Source organism: Berghia stephanieae, chromosome 9 (genome assembly GCF_034508935.2).
Source record: "Berghia stephanieae isolate SIO BIC M18660-M18661 chromosome 9, UCSD_Bste_1.3, whole genome shotgun sequence".
Classification (NCBI taxonomy): domain Eukaryota; kingdom Metazoa; phylum Mollusca; class Gastropoda; order Nudibranchia; family Aeolidiidae; genus Berghia; species Berghia stephanieae.
In genome coordinates, this window is record NC_088368.1 from 30,778,497 (window position 1) to 30,792,290 (window position 13,794).

Sequence of the window (13,794 nt, forward strand, 5' to 3'; positions counted from 1 at the left end):
ATCATTATCATCATCATCATCATCATCGTCATCATCATCATCATCATAATCATCATCGTTATCATCATTCTAATAACAAAAACACTTCATGAGCCAAAAGTCACACACATGGCACACATTCTCCTTCGCCAATGAGTGTAAACACCGTCACGGCGTGTTCCTCCTACATACACCATTATTGGCATTGCAGCAATGATTGCACCCTCATCACATACCCCGTCCAAAACTGTCAGCACATTGTTTTAGTCACGGGTTTTACCCGTAGTTACAATACAACCAACCAAGTTCCCAACCTTGATATGTAAGTGTGTCGCCGTGTCCGACATGCTCTGGACTTTAGACAAAGATCCACGAGTTCAAACCCCAGTCTTGGCACATGGCATAATATCAACTTCTCAGCTTCTCGCTGCGTGTCTACATCTTCCTTCCAATCATAGAAAGAGCTTCCTGTTAATAAAAATCCTCGCGGATCGCAGTGGCGTCCCGTGTATTTGCAGTCGATGGAGGTGGGCCACCTCACTCTATCAACCAACAATAGTGTTTAGTATATATACTGTACTTTTTAAATCTTTAACTCTTCTGCAGAACGGTTGATTAAATAAACATGCTCCGTTTAACATTTAGCAGGTTTTCAACTGAGCATCTGTGCGTTGACCTCATGACCCCAAGAAGTTGCAAGAGTGATAAAGTTCATTTGATACCCTTTTTTTTTTTTTTAGTGATGGGTAGCGGCGTCGAAAGTAGAGCGCCTCACTCGTGGCAAGACGGAAAGTGCCGTAAAAGTCGGGTCCTGGGTCCAACTCCCAATTACCCCAAAAGTTATTAATGGTCGTTTGTCTTCTGGCACTTCTCTTCTCACTTCATTTCTTGTCACCAACCACTGCATCTTTCCAGCACGAATGCAGGGACCACCCCTGGCCGCTTCATCAATGGGAACGTTCCACCTCTTCCACATATACGCGTTGTAGCAAAGAGCATCTAGTCGAGCGCTGCGTTGTGACGAAGCTTCCGGGCGGGTTTGCGACCGTACACGAATGCGGCGAGGAATTTGCGGCATGGATAGATCATCATAAATAACATAGGAGTGTGAAGCCAATTAGAAACGGTTGCCCCCTGGTCGACTTCTGCTGGTGTTACCTGTTTGCTAGAAACGTGTATACCAGGTCACATGCTCGCACCACTGATTAATGTCAATAATAGCTTTTGTTTTTGAGTATTGTAATAAAAGCGTGTTGGCAGTTGGTACGTGCAATATCCATTGTTGTTGTTATTGTGACATCATCATAAGTTGTATGCATTGAACCAGAACCGGATTAAACCGGATCGTACTTGGAAGCTGTATTGCACTTTGCGCTTGATTCATTCATATCACTTCGTCGCAAATGATAAAAGTTTAGTTTTTATATATCGCAATATCCACTAAACGTACTCAAAGCGCTTTACAAGGGGTCCCCTGACCAACAGCAACACATAACATGTAGGACGAGACATGACGCCTGTTAGGCGATATTAAATTTTTAACCGACAGAAACAACGCTCGTTAACGGCCAGGTACTCATTTTACACCTGAGTACGGTGAGAGAATGTGAGTAAAGAGTCTTTTCTAAGGACCCAACTGTGCGCCGTGTGAAGGTCCTGGCCTTCCGATCCTAAAGCGAGTGCCAAACCACAAGACCACATAGCCGCACTGTGAATTAGAATTTTTACTTCAACTAGATAAATCTCTGAAATGTATTCTGAATGTCTTTCAAGTTTTTTCATTCCCTCCCTTCCTTTCCAAAAAATGAGTTTGTCTGATGGGTAGCAAGGTAGCAAGCAATTGCTATTGTCAGTTTCGCGCTATAGAAACCGGGATAAACTCCGGCTCCATGGGCATAATGGCTTTGATAGACTCCCCCCACCCTCTCTCTCTCTCTTTCTTTCTGGGTGGGGTTCCTGACCTCCCAAAGTGGGCAGGGAGGCACTTATTGTGTCTTCTATCCCCATATATTTGTTTTCCCAATTTGTTTTCTGTCTTTGTCTTAGAATGAGATTACTTGGTTCTTCCTGGCCCTGGTAACAGAGGGAAACAGTCAAATGTATTGTTATATTTGTTGTTTTTGGATGTACATTTGAGTGTATTCCTCTTTGTGGGATCCTGTGCTTGCGTCTGGATGAGACTTTTAGGTGATCTCAAACTGAGCACAATGATAGTATGCTCTTGGAATCTACATCTGTTCCCTATTTGTATCGCTCCCCTTTGTCTTACTTTTCTTGTGTGCTTTTAATTGTAAATCTAGATCTATATATATCTTTTTTCACTATCCCATTTTCTTCCCTATTTTACTGGTGCTGAACTGCCCTAAATGTACTGCATGCGCCGTTAAATCCTTTAAAACAAAACAAAAACAAACTCTCTCTCTCTCTCTCTCTCTCTCTCTCTCTCTCACTCTCTCTCTCTCTCTCATATGATCATAAACATTCATATCGGTGACGAACTTTAACACGGAGGTGACACCTTTTACATAGCTACATTCGTGTTGAACAATTAATGTTATTTTCTCAAAAATGTTCATAGGAAGGATGGGGGGGGGAGGCTGGTCAGAAGGATGAGGTGGTGGGAGACAGACAGAGAGAGAGAGAGAGAGAGAGAGAGAGAGAGAGAGAGAGAGAGAGAGAGAGAGAGAGAGAGAGAGAGAGAGAGAGAGAGAGAGAGAGAGAGAGAACAAAACCTATTAATGCTGTAGTGGGTTGTTGGGGTTGGATTGGTGGTATATTGGGTAATTAAGTAACTCCGTGGCTTTGATTGGATCTGTGCTCAAGTGCATTTGTCACGCACATGCTTTTCGGTGATCCTGGCTCTCATGCGGCCGTATATATTCTCTGATACTCTCTCTCTCTCTCTCTCTCTCTCTCTCTCTCTCTCTCTCTCTCTCTCTCTCTCTCTCTCTCTCTAACACGCACATACACATTAACTACACATTTCTGCTTTAGCATACACACACTCACAATCTCTTACTCACACTCTTTACACATACATACTCACGCAGGTATTCACTTTTTTACTTAGAGCCTATCTCTCTCTCTCTCTCTCTCTCTCTCTCTCTCTCTCTCTCTCTCTCTCTCTCTATATATATATATATATATATATATATATATATATATATATATATATATATATATATATATATATATATATATATATATATATATATATAATGTAAATTTTCACTCACATTTTTTGCCGAGATGACTCAGAGTTTGGAGTTTTCTACGGACATGACAAAATGGATTATGCCGACTGAAGAAGTGTGAGAAACACACAGAAACGAGTCGTCTCGGCAAAAAATGTGAGTGAAAATTTACATTATATATTAGCTCTAACCACCATTATCGAGCACTTTCGTACCTACAAGTACCCACCAACACTCATATATATATATATATATATATATATATATATATATATATATATATATATATTATATATATATATATATATATATATATATATATATAATGTCTCTCTCTTTCTCTCTCTCTCTCTCTCTCACACACACACACACACACATACTCTCAAACTCACACTCACTCACTCAAGTGACTAGATCACGTATGACCAGGGTAAGTACGTACTCACTGTTTCATCATCCTGCCTACGCGTGGATGGAATGCCGATTGCACGAAGCTGATGCCAGCATGACGAAGATCGATGCTGATGCAGATGGGATGATGATGATGATCACAGTTGCCAGCCTGGCCTTTTTATGCCGTTAGACGAGGCGTAGAAAAATTAATTAATTTTTTTTGTGTGCAATTATTTAGCATTTCCTTGGCCTTTCGATAAAATCACCGGTACGTTTTAATCATTCACAAATCAACATTAATCAGATACCATATAAGCTAATTTTCACCATTACTATGGCAAGACGAGACAATATTATTATTTCATCATTTACTCATGGTTTAGGGATAAGAAAAAAAGGTGTATTTCTACTTTCACGTGCATTTTAGAAAAAAAAAAAAACGGTAAAGACAATGAACATTTAACATTTTTTTTTGGTTTGTTTTTACACCATTTGGCATTTTTCATATTAGTTATTTGGCATTTTAAAATAAAATTATTCTGGCAACCCTAATGATGGAGATGAGGTGGTTGAAAATCTTTGTCTAGTAAATTCTCACTCATTCAGCGCACGTGTGAGCTGAGAATTGCTTCCATCGGATGATTGCTCTGTGTTGTGAACGCTGTTCACTACTCCATCGCTCTCTACTTGCGCGTGCCTGGCGTACTTGATTGCTCCATCCACTCTATCTCTCTATCTAAAAATATATTATTTTTTATTCTGTAACACACAGTTCAGCACTATCTAGGCTAACAATTTACCGACGGGAAGAAGGTCGTTGATTCCATTTATTTCAATCTGGGACATCGAACACAAAGACACCGTGAAAAACATCTAGATACTATCTGAAAACTATTCGTGATTTATTTATTTTCTCTCTCAAAATTTGTGACTCTTGCATACATGGGAAAGAACCATAATGTGAATTCGAATGGATTATTGATATCGCCCATTGAATCGGTAGGTTGGTTGGTGATTTAATAATAATAACGTGGGGTGAATGTGTGATTGGAATGGGTATAGTAGACCAACTCTGAGTTCCATCCTCGTGGTTTCACCGTTGAATAACTCACACCGCCATCGGCAAACATACCATGTGTATGAGCAGCTGTGGAAACTGACACACCCTATTTCATTGCCGTAATTCATGATTTTCAGACACTGGTCCGCCTTTTATTTCTCTGAAATTATCACCCGTGTTCATGGTATATATTATATATATATATAATATATATATATTATATATATATATAATATATATATAAATATATATATATATATATATATATATATGATATATTAATTTGCGACTTCGTAGCCAAGTGGTTTGGCATTAGCTTTAGAGCTGCTGGTAGGAGGTTCGAATCCAGCTGTGAGTAAGCGTAAGGTTGAGTCCTGAGAAAGGCACTTCAGCTACATTTTCTCACCATACTAAGATGTAAAATAATCACCGAACCGGCTACAGCGTCGTCTCTGTCAAAAAGAAGTAATTCCAACGCTATTTCGTCCTACATGTGAAGTTTTGCCGTTGATTGTGGGTCCCTTGTGAAGCGCTTTTAACACATTTAGTATATATTTGCGCAATTTAAAAACCCTCTGAACAAGTGTGTATGAAACGATTACCGGGAATCAAGAGGTCTGGTGTTCGATCCCCAGTCGAGGAAGACTGTTTTTTTGGGATGTTTTTTTTTCTTTCTTGCTTTGTCTGGCACCGTTTCATACACACTTGTTCAGATATTTATCTCACACCCGTGCCTGCTCTCTAATTTCTCAATTTTATACATAAAACCCCCCCCCCCCCCCTAAAACTCTCACCTTTTCAAGATAAATCTATATTTTTTCAACAACATTAGTACATATATCACTTTTGGTGTGTTGCCGTTTGCCTGTACTGTGTCTGAGTTGGATTTAATGATTCACAAGGAGGATCTTGGAATCCACTTCAATTCCACGTTTGAACTAGTTTCCTTGTTTTTTTTTGTTTTTTTTTTTTGTTTTTTTTTTTTGGGGGGGGGGGGGGGGGGGGGGGGGGGGGGGGGGTTGTTGGACATTTTCTTGGTCCTCATCAATTGCACTCTATATACAGCTTATATAAAGCGCTCTAACGTCAATACTTTGATTGAAATATACTGCAATATATATTGTCTCATCATGTCCTCTTCTTTACGAAGCTGAAATAACCTTAAAGTTTCGCAGGCGCCTTACCCCCCCCCCCCCCCCCCCCCCCCCCGATGGTGATGGTGCTGTGTGTATGGGGGGAGGGGGGGGGGTAAGAGAGAGAGAGAGAGAGAGAGAGAGAGAGAGAGAGAGAGAGAGAGAGAGAGAGAGAGAGAGAGGGGGGGGGGAGAATGATATCTGCACGTAATCTTTGAATATGTCTCCATTCGATTGCAATCACATTATGTCCTACTGATTTTGACACGGCCCTAAAAATCACATGACGTGCAATCCCTCTTTGAAAGGTGATGATGATCGGAGTCTTTGAGTTGAGCTTTTATATAGGGCAATATCCACTAAACGTGCTCAAAGCGCTTTACAAGGGGCCCCTGGCCAACCGCAACACTTAACATGTACGACGAGACATGACGCCTGTTACGTGATATTACATTTTCTCCCCGACAGAGACAACGCTGTTAACGGCCAGGTACTCATTTTTACAGCTGAGTACGGTGAGAGAATGTGAGTAAAGAGCCTTTAGTTTTGTGTGTTGGTCCGTTATACTTCCGGATGGCAATGTTGTGAGCTTCTTGGCCAAGCGCGTACTATCCATAATCGACTGGTAATAAACTAAATGGAGCAATGATAATGTGAAGCGCATTGAGCAAGATTGAACCGTGTAAATAGCGTTTTATTTATCTCCCTAGCCATCTTCTTTTTTTTTTCTGTTCCACTCAAACTCGAACAAACAATCAATTAAGTTTTAATGCCCCGAGGAATGCATTTTAAATTGTCCATTAAGAGTCTGTGGAAAGGAAATCGCCGAACACTGACGAAACGCTATTTTTATTTTTTCATTTTGGTCAGAAAAGGTTTACCATGATATATCAATTGATTAAATTGATCCCTAAGTTGCTAAACCATCTTAAACCTCTGAATATTTTGAACACACATGGAGACAAGTTCATACATACTTTTCAGAAGTCTCTGGTTTAGTTTTTGACAAGTTGGGTGTCATTTTTAGAGATAGATATAATATGGAATTCAAGTTCCTTGGCCAAAATTTAAAACGGCGTTTTTTCCAGGAAGTCCGGACGCGTTATTTATTGATAGGGATGTTGCGGAAAGACTGTCTGCTATCGATTGCTTGTGTAAGAAATGAAATGTCAACCGTGGGCGTGGCTTGCTGGTGTTGTTTGGTGGCGGAAGATAAAAATGTTTTAACCTTCCGCTAATGGCAAAAGTCATAGAGAAGGAGAGAAAAAAAAAGGAAACAAAAAGAAAAACAAATCAAATAGAAAAAACGGAGTAATTAGAAAGAGATTAAAAAAGAACATCTGTTCAAATCATTTGTTTGTTTACGTTGATTTACTCATTCCCCAGGAATTAAATATGGCTTTGGCCGATGTGCACATATTTGCAGGTCAGATAACCGAACGCAATTATGGGCTTGATTTAAAATTGTTGTCATGGATAATATTTTTTGTCGGTTTGAGGGTTTGTTTTTTTCATTGCAACAATGACTCCATAACAGTTTGGGTTATCGAACCTGCAAATAAGGACACGTCGCCTTTGGCTTAAGTAAGGGACGGAATGCAAATTTGGCCGATACGGAAGCGAAATTAAAACTGTGTTGTGAAAATCGAACACCGTGGTTATCGAAGTACGATAGTGACATCCGGATAAAGTAACTATAGATAGAACGACGTTGACGTCACTCAGGTCTTTGTTATTGTACTTCTGCCATCCATGTTTCTGAGTAATTCTCACTAATCTGTATTAACCAGACTATAAATGTTCATGGTTACACATAGTTTGGTGTGCTGGTCCGTTATACTTCCGGATGGCAATGTTGTGAGCTTCTTAGCCAAGCGCATACTATCTATAATATTATGTGAGCTTCTTAGCCAAGCGCATACTGTCTTTAATAGAATAAACTAATCGTTTCATGTATGTTGTTTGTCTCTCCAGACTGCCATGATAGAGTGTGTCCATCACATCAATGAAACCTTTGACAGATAACATAGGGTCACAGGCCTGCCACACCCAGACAGGTATAACATCCTCCACTACCAACACCTCTTTCACATCATCGTTATCTTCAGCATCATCATCATCATCATCGTCCGCCAGTGATCACTCTCATCCTCAGCAACAACCACCTGACCTCATTGCTATGGCAACAAGCCTAGCCAGTGCTCAGACTAACAGTGAAAAATACGAAAATAATATTAAACCTCTGAACGGCAGCAAAAACAGCAGCAGTAACTGTAACGGTTGTTGTAATATAATAAGTAACAATATCAGTGGTAACCCTAAAACTAATAATAAAACTAGTAACAACAATAACAAGAACAGCAACATATCAACAAAGTTACCATCCAGTTCTGAAAATATAAAAACTGCTACTTGTCTAAGACACGTGAACGAAAGTTCTCCCACAACGACACTCAATCAATCTTGTTCTGAATCAACCACTGAGTTATCTAACTTTAATACATCGAAAATGCCGAGCACAGTTGAAACCAACAAAGTCGTTGTGAACGGTGAGGCTAGTGTGATCGCCGCATCGGCAACATCCATACCACAAAACAACAACAATAATGGTATTTCCAATGGCAATCATTCATCAGCCTTCAGCAAAAGCTTCGAGGAAGCTGCGAAATCATCAGAAAAGATGCCCAGCAAATTTAACAACAACAACAACAACAGCAGCAACGGTGACAGTATTGGTAGTACCACAAATGGCTCACACGATTACCACCACAACCACCACCACCATCACCACCAGAATAACAGCAGTTCTACTACCCCTCAGCACCATCACAAAAACTACCACTTTCCACAACACTCCCCCAACAACTCCATGGATTACAATGCCTGTGCAGCCGCGGCCGCCGCTGTAGCGGTGTTGGATACGCCGGAAACGGAAGACTCCAAACCAGTATTCTTGGAGTATTCTTCCACTGGCAGCAACAACTATCCTAACAACAATCAACTGAATCAAAACGGATCATACCAAAGTCAGGAGGAGGCTCAAAACAATAATAATATTATTACCTCCACTCCTACTACTTCCAATCCACCCAAGGCATCACCCCCTTACCCAAACAACAGCAATGGCTCCTCCACTGACCATCGGAACGACCTCCTGACCTCTATCAACGCGCTCAGAAAGCAAGGTCAGTTCTGCGACATCAAACTCCTTGTCGAGGACCACGAGATCCCAGCCCACAGGGCGGTCTTGGCCACGTCCAGCCCATATCTCTTCGACTTCTTGTCATGTCTGGAGGAGTCCGAATGTCTTCAGCCTTGCTACAGGATTAAAGATGTTCCTTACGTTGGATTTCAACACTTGCTTGACTACATGTACACTGGAAAGTGAGTAAAATCTTCTCTTTCCTCCTTCGCTCCACTCCCGTCCTCTTTTCACTGTCTTCTGCCTCTTCACCCCCATCAATACTACTACTACTACTACTACTACTACTACTACTACTACTACTACTACTACTACTACTACTACTACTACTACTACTACTACTACTACTACTACTACTACTACTACTACTATTATTATTATTATTATTATTAGTACTACTGCTACTGCTGCTACTGCTACTACTACTACTACTACTACTACTACTACTACTACTACTACTACTACTACTACTACTACTACTACCACTACTACAACTACTATTATTATTATTAGTACTACTGCTACTACTACTACTACTACTACTACTACTACTACTACTACTACTACTACTACTACTACTACTACTACTACTACTACTACTACTACTACTATTAGTACTACTGCTACTGCTACTTCTTCTTCTTCTTCTTCTACTACTACTACTACTACTACTACTACTACTACTACTACTACTACTACTACTACTACTACTACTACTACTACTACTACTTCTACGATGACGACGACCCCGTCTACTATTACGAGGTCTGCTACTGCTTTTTCAGTCCAACTGAAAGAAGAAGAAGAAAAAAGAAAAACAAACAAACAAGAACCATCCATTTTCCAATGTTTTTTCTCAACGAATTTGGAGAACACCAGGAAGAATCACATTAGGCCATAAATTTAGCAAGCTTTCCACCTGTTGACAAATTTGGCTGGCGAAGGCCGTAGTATTTATTGTACTGGCCAAGGTAGCCAGCCATAGCCAGCTCAAAGAATAATGTAATATTATTCATTTGTCTACACAGGCTTCGAAAACGAAAATCGGTGAATGGGAAACTACAACTGTTAACACACTCTCTCTCTCTCTCTCTCTCTCTCTCTCTCTCTCTCTCTCTCTCTCCCTCCCTCCCCTCCCCCCCCCCCCCCTCCCCTTCCTCCTCCCCTCGCTTGCTTTCCCTCCCTTTTTTCATATTAATCCCTTCCCCATCCCATCTCTTGCGGGGTTCACTGCCTTGGTATGATGTTTATTCAAGCTTCGTGTATTTCTATTGAAAGCTGTTATTATTTTTTAGAACCCACTTTTCTCAGAACAAAAAGAAGCCATGTATTCCATTGTCACAATCTTAGCACGATAACTATCTTGATTTTAAGCTAAGATTTATTTTCTCCAATTAATTGTGAAGGCAAAACCCTTTCACTGAACACCTTGTAATCTAAAAGTGCATGAGTACATGGCCTACTTCTTCCCATTTCTATAGTCCTACATTGGTTTATTGGGAAGATGGGATTTATTCGACTCATCCGAGAATCTCTCCACCTGTCAAACACGTTGTTGTCAGTCAGTGTCCACGCCCTAACCTGCTGCCGTGAGGTAAGGGCGTGTTTTTATATCGATGATGAATACTCACAGGCGAACATGTGAGGACTGTTTTGGAGTGTTTCGTTGGCGATCGACCTTGGTTGCTAAAAAGTCATTTTCGTTTTATTCTTTTTATCAGTATGCCAATTTTAATGTTTAAATCTCTCTCTCTCTCTCTCTCTCTCTCTCTCTCTCTCTCTCTCTCTCTCTCTCTCTCTCTCTCTCTCTCTCTCTCCCTCTCCCCTTCTCTCTCTCTCTCCCCTCCCCCGCCCCCCCGTTGAAATTGACACATTTTGATTGGTTGGCAGTCAGGAAAGAAGGAATAACGCTGATGATTGATTGCTTTGTTTAATATACTTATTGATGTAGCGGATTGTCGAAGTTTCACCATGCTCGTACGTCTCAAAGCTTCATTAAGTATCCCGCCAAACCTCTATGGACATAAATGTTTCCTTCACATTATGCGCCTCGCCTTTAAGGCGTCAGTTTTGTACTAGCACACTCTTTCGGTATTCATCTGTTCATAAACTTCATGTTTGCCCCTGCATGGCTTATGGAAAAAAAATGTTCGCATTTCATACCGTACACTTCACCCGTAAAGCGTCCCTTTTGTGGTAGCACCGAGTTATTTTACCTTTATTTGTACAATGCGTATCGATAATCATCTTCATCGTGACCAACATTGATACAAGACCAAGACAAAAGTGTATTTGTCGCTTCTTGGGCCGTAAAGAACAGCTCATTAGCAAGTTAACGATAACGTTCCCAACCTACAACGATCGACGAACGAGGAAGAAAAACGGGGATCTGTCCTAAGACTATGTAAACCTGGAATATGAAATACGCCAGACATAACGGATGCAAAATAAGGCCCATCTTTTAAAAAAGAGACGAAATCAATGTTGAAAAGTGCAGAGATGTATCATTAACAAAATAAAAGTTCATAAACAAATTATATACGGGTTTTATATTAAAGGAGGAAATTTTAACATTGAATAAATGACGTGGTTCGCAGTTCGCAAGTCACTTTTCACAGTCGATATCTCTAGTTACCTGTATCTATAAATTACATACAAACAATATATGTCGTGATTCGAGAGTGCTTCTATTGGAGCCGATGTAAATTGCTCTTCAGACAACAATAGCACATTGCGATAGACATGTCACATTGCATTTTACCATTGTTGTCTGGAGCCAATTTATGTCGGCCGCGATAGGTAAAGAGTTAGTTAACTTATGGATGGGTGATTTTTATTAACATAGATAATATATTTTAAAAAAACCAACAAAACGAAAACGAAAATAGAACAAAACAACGGGGGAAACAATAAAATAATCAAGAACGGATAATGATAATAACAATGATGATTTAAATATACTACTAACTCAAAGAAAAAAAGATTAAGATTAGCATTTTTAAAAAAATTTGTGAGACAACAGCTGTGCTAATTATTGATTTTACAAGTGTAGACCAAAGGGAGGCCACTCTAAGGTGAAGTCGTCAAATCTACAATTTGTGAAATATACTTATCTACGTCAAATGGCTTAAATTGGAACAAATTTTCAAACAAGGCATCTAATGGGCATCAATCCTTCGTCTCATTAGGTAAATACAAAAGAAAATTAAAGTGATATCGTACAGTTCAATGGTGAACTGTAATAGAGAAGTCATGACGAGTTTGTAGATGGCTTAACACGACTGCCATTTTCTTCTTCTTCCATTCAGGCCAAAGCTTCTGGCTGAAGATTGTATGGCCAATTTTTCAGTAACAGGGGTTTTAGAGGGAAGCAGGGAGCGATTTTGAAAAAGTCATCAGTCGAAAGGGCTTGTTTCTGGCCAAAACCCTTTTCGCATATTATTTTGGGCCAGAAAAAGTTTACTCAATATCGACTCCTTTCGCAACCCAAACGGTCTCAACCCTGAGACTTTAAAGATGAAAGTGTTAGTGTGCTCTCGTATACACTACACCATTGACCATAAGCGATGGATGATATTATGACCTTAAAGTGGCGCAACACCGTTAAAACATGATTACGAGACAGCTATGTTATCAAAGACATTGTCTTTATCGATTTTTTTTCCCCATCTCAAAATGGCGGACGACGTCGTCGTCGAAGAAGACACGGGCGACACTGATAATCACAACGTTGACAGTACGATGGTTTGTTAGATCAATAGAACCAATCAGCTAGGAATGGGGTATTTTTGGCTCGTTGCTGTTTCAAACCAACGTGATATTTTGTTAAGATGGATGCGAGGCTTTGTGGTCCTGTGTTATAACACTCGCCCTCGGACTGGTAGGTCCCAGGTTTGAGTCCTTCTCGTCGGCGCGAAATTTAGTCCGTGGAAAAGGCTATTTACATATATATATATATATATATATATATATTAATATATATATATATATATATATATATATATATATATATATATATATATAATTATTTTCTCATCGTTCTCGGGTGTAAAATTAATACCCGTCATCTCTGTCGAATTAAAAAACAAAAACAAAAAAAAAGCAAACTAAAAAAACAAACAAACCCCAAAACAAAACGGAAGACACCGTCTCACAGACGTCATGTCTCGCCCTACATATTAAGTGTTGCCATTAGCTTGAGGCACATTGAAAAGCGCTTTGAGCACATTTAGTGGATATTGTTCTGTATAAAAGTTCAATTTAAAAATTCTATTTTTTCTTTTAAATTAGGATACTGGATTTCATTAAGTATTCAAGATTTTTGACATTGTTCACTAAAAAGTGTATCATAAATCTACGAAACTAATCGTTTTCACCAAGTGGGCAGTAACTTTACTGCCAATTTTTTGAAATGACATTTTAGCCAGAAAACGTTTACTCCATAAATTTATTTAAGTATTCCTTCTATTTTTTTTCTTTCATACATTCTCTCTATTTTTTCTTTCTTTCTTTCATTCATTCTTTCATTCTTTTTTTTTTCTTTGAGAGAAAACATTGACACAGTGAGCGAGTCGTTCTGTAAGCGCTTACGGTGCAAGAAAAGACGAATAAATAACTTATGTTTTGGTCTCTTATCAAAGTGGACAAAGATAAAGATAATCATTTTATACAGTCGCGGTTAAATTAAAATATCAAACCCAAGAACACGTTGTTTTGGACGGAATTTTGAAATAATAGTAATAATAATAATGATAATAATAATAAAAATAATAATAATAATAATAATAATAATAATAATAATAATAATAATTAATAATAATAATAATAATAAAA

The 13,794-nt window shown here is 39.2% G+C and overlaps 2 protein-coding genes across 2 annotated transcripts in view; one reads left to right on the forward strand and one right to left on the reverse strand.

Annotated features, from left to right (window-relative positions):
- Positions 1–4,318: 4,318 nt before the first annotated feature.
- LOC144980041 (uncharacterized) lies at positions 4,319–9,787 on the forward strand. Its single transcript, XM_078927506.1, has 2 exons — positions 4,319–4,565; positions 7,734–9,787. The coding sequence occupies exon 2, from the start codon at positions 7,765–7,767 to the stop codon at positions 9,145–9,147; it is 1,383 nt and encodes a 460-aa protein (XP_078783632.1). The 5' UTR covers positions 4,319–4,565; positions 7,734–7,764; the 3' UTR covers positions 9,148–9,787.
- A 2,478-nt stretch (positions 9,788–12,265) lies between these two features.
- LOC144979188 (uncharacterized) overlaps positions 12,266–13,794 on the reverse strand; it is an 8,081-nt gene continuing 6,552 nt past the window's right edge. The window contains exon 3 of the mRNA XM_078925798.1: positions 12,266–12,283. Coding sequence (XP_078781924.1) covers positions 12,266–12,283 — 18 coding nt within the window. The remainder of the gene's footprint in view (positions 12,284–13,794) is intronic.

Coding starts and splice junctions, on each gene's coding strand:
- LOC144980041 (XM_078927506.1), top strand. CDS start 7,765: ATGAAACCTTTGACAGATAACATAGGGTCACAGGCCTGCCACACCCAG.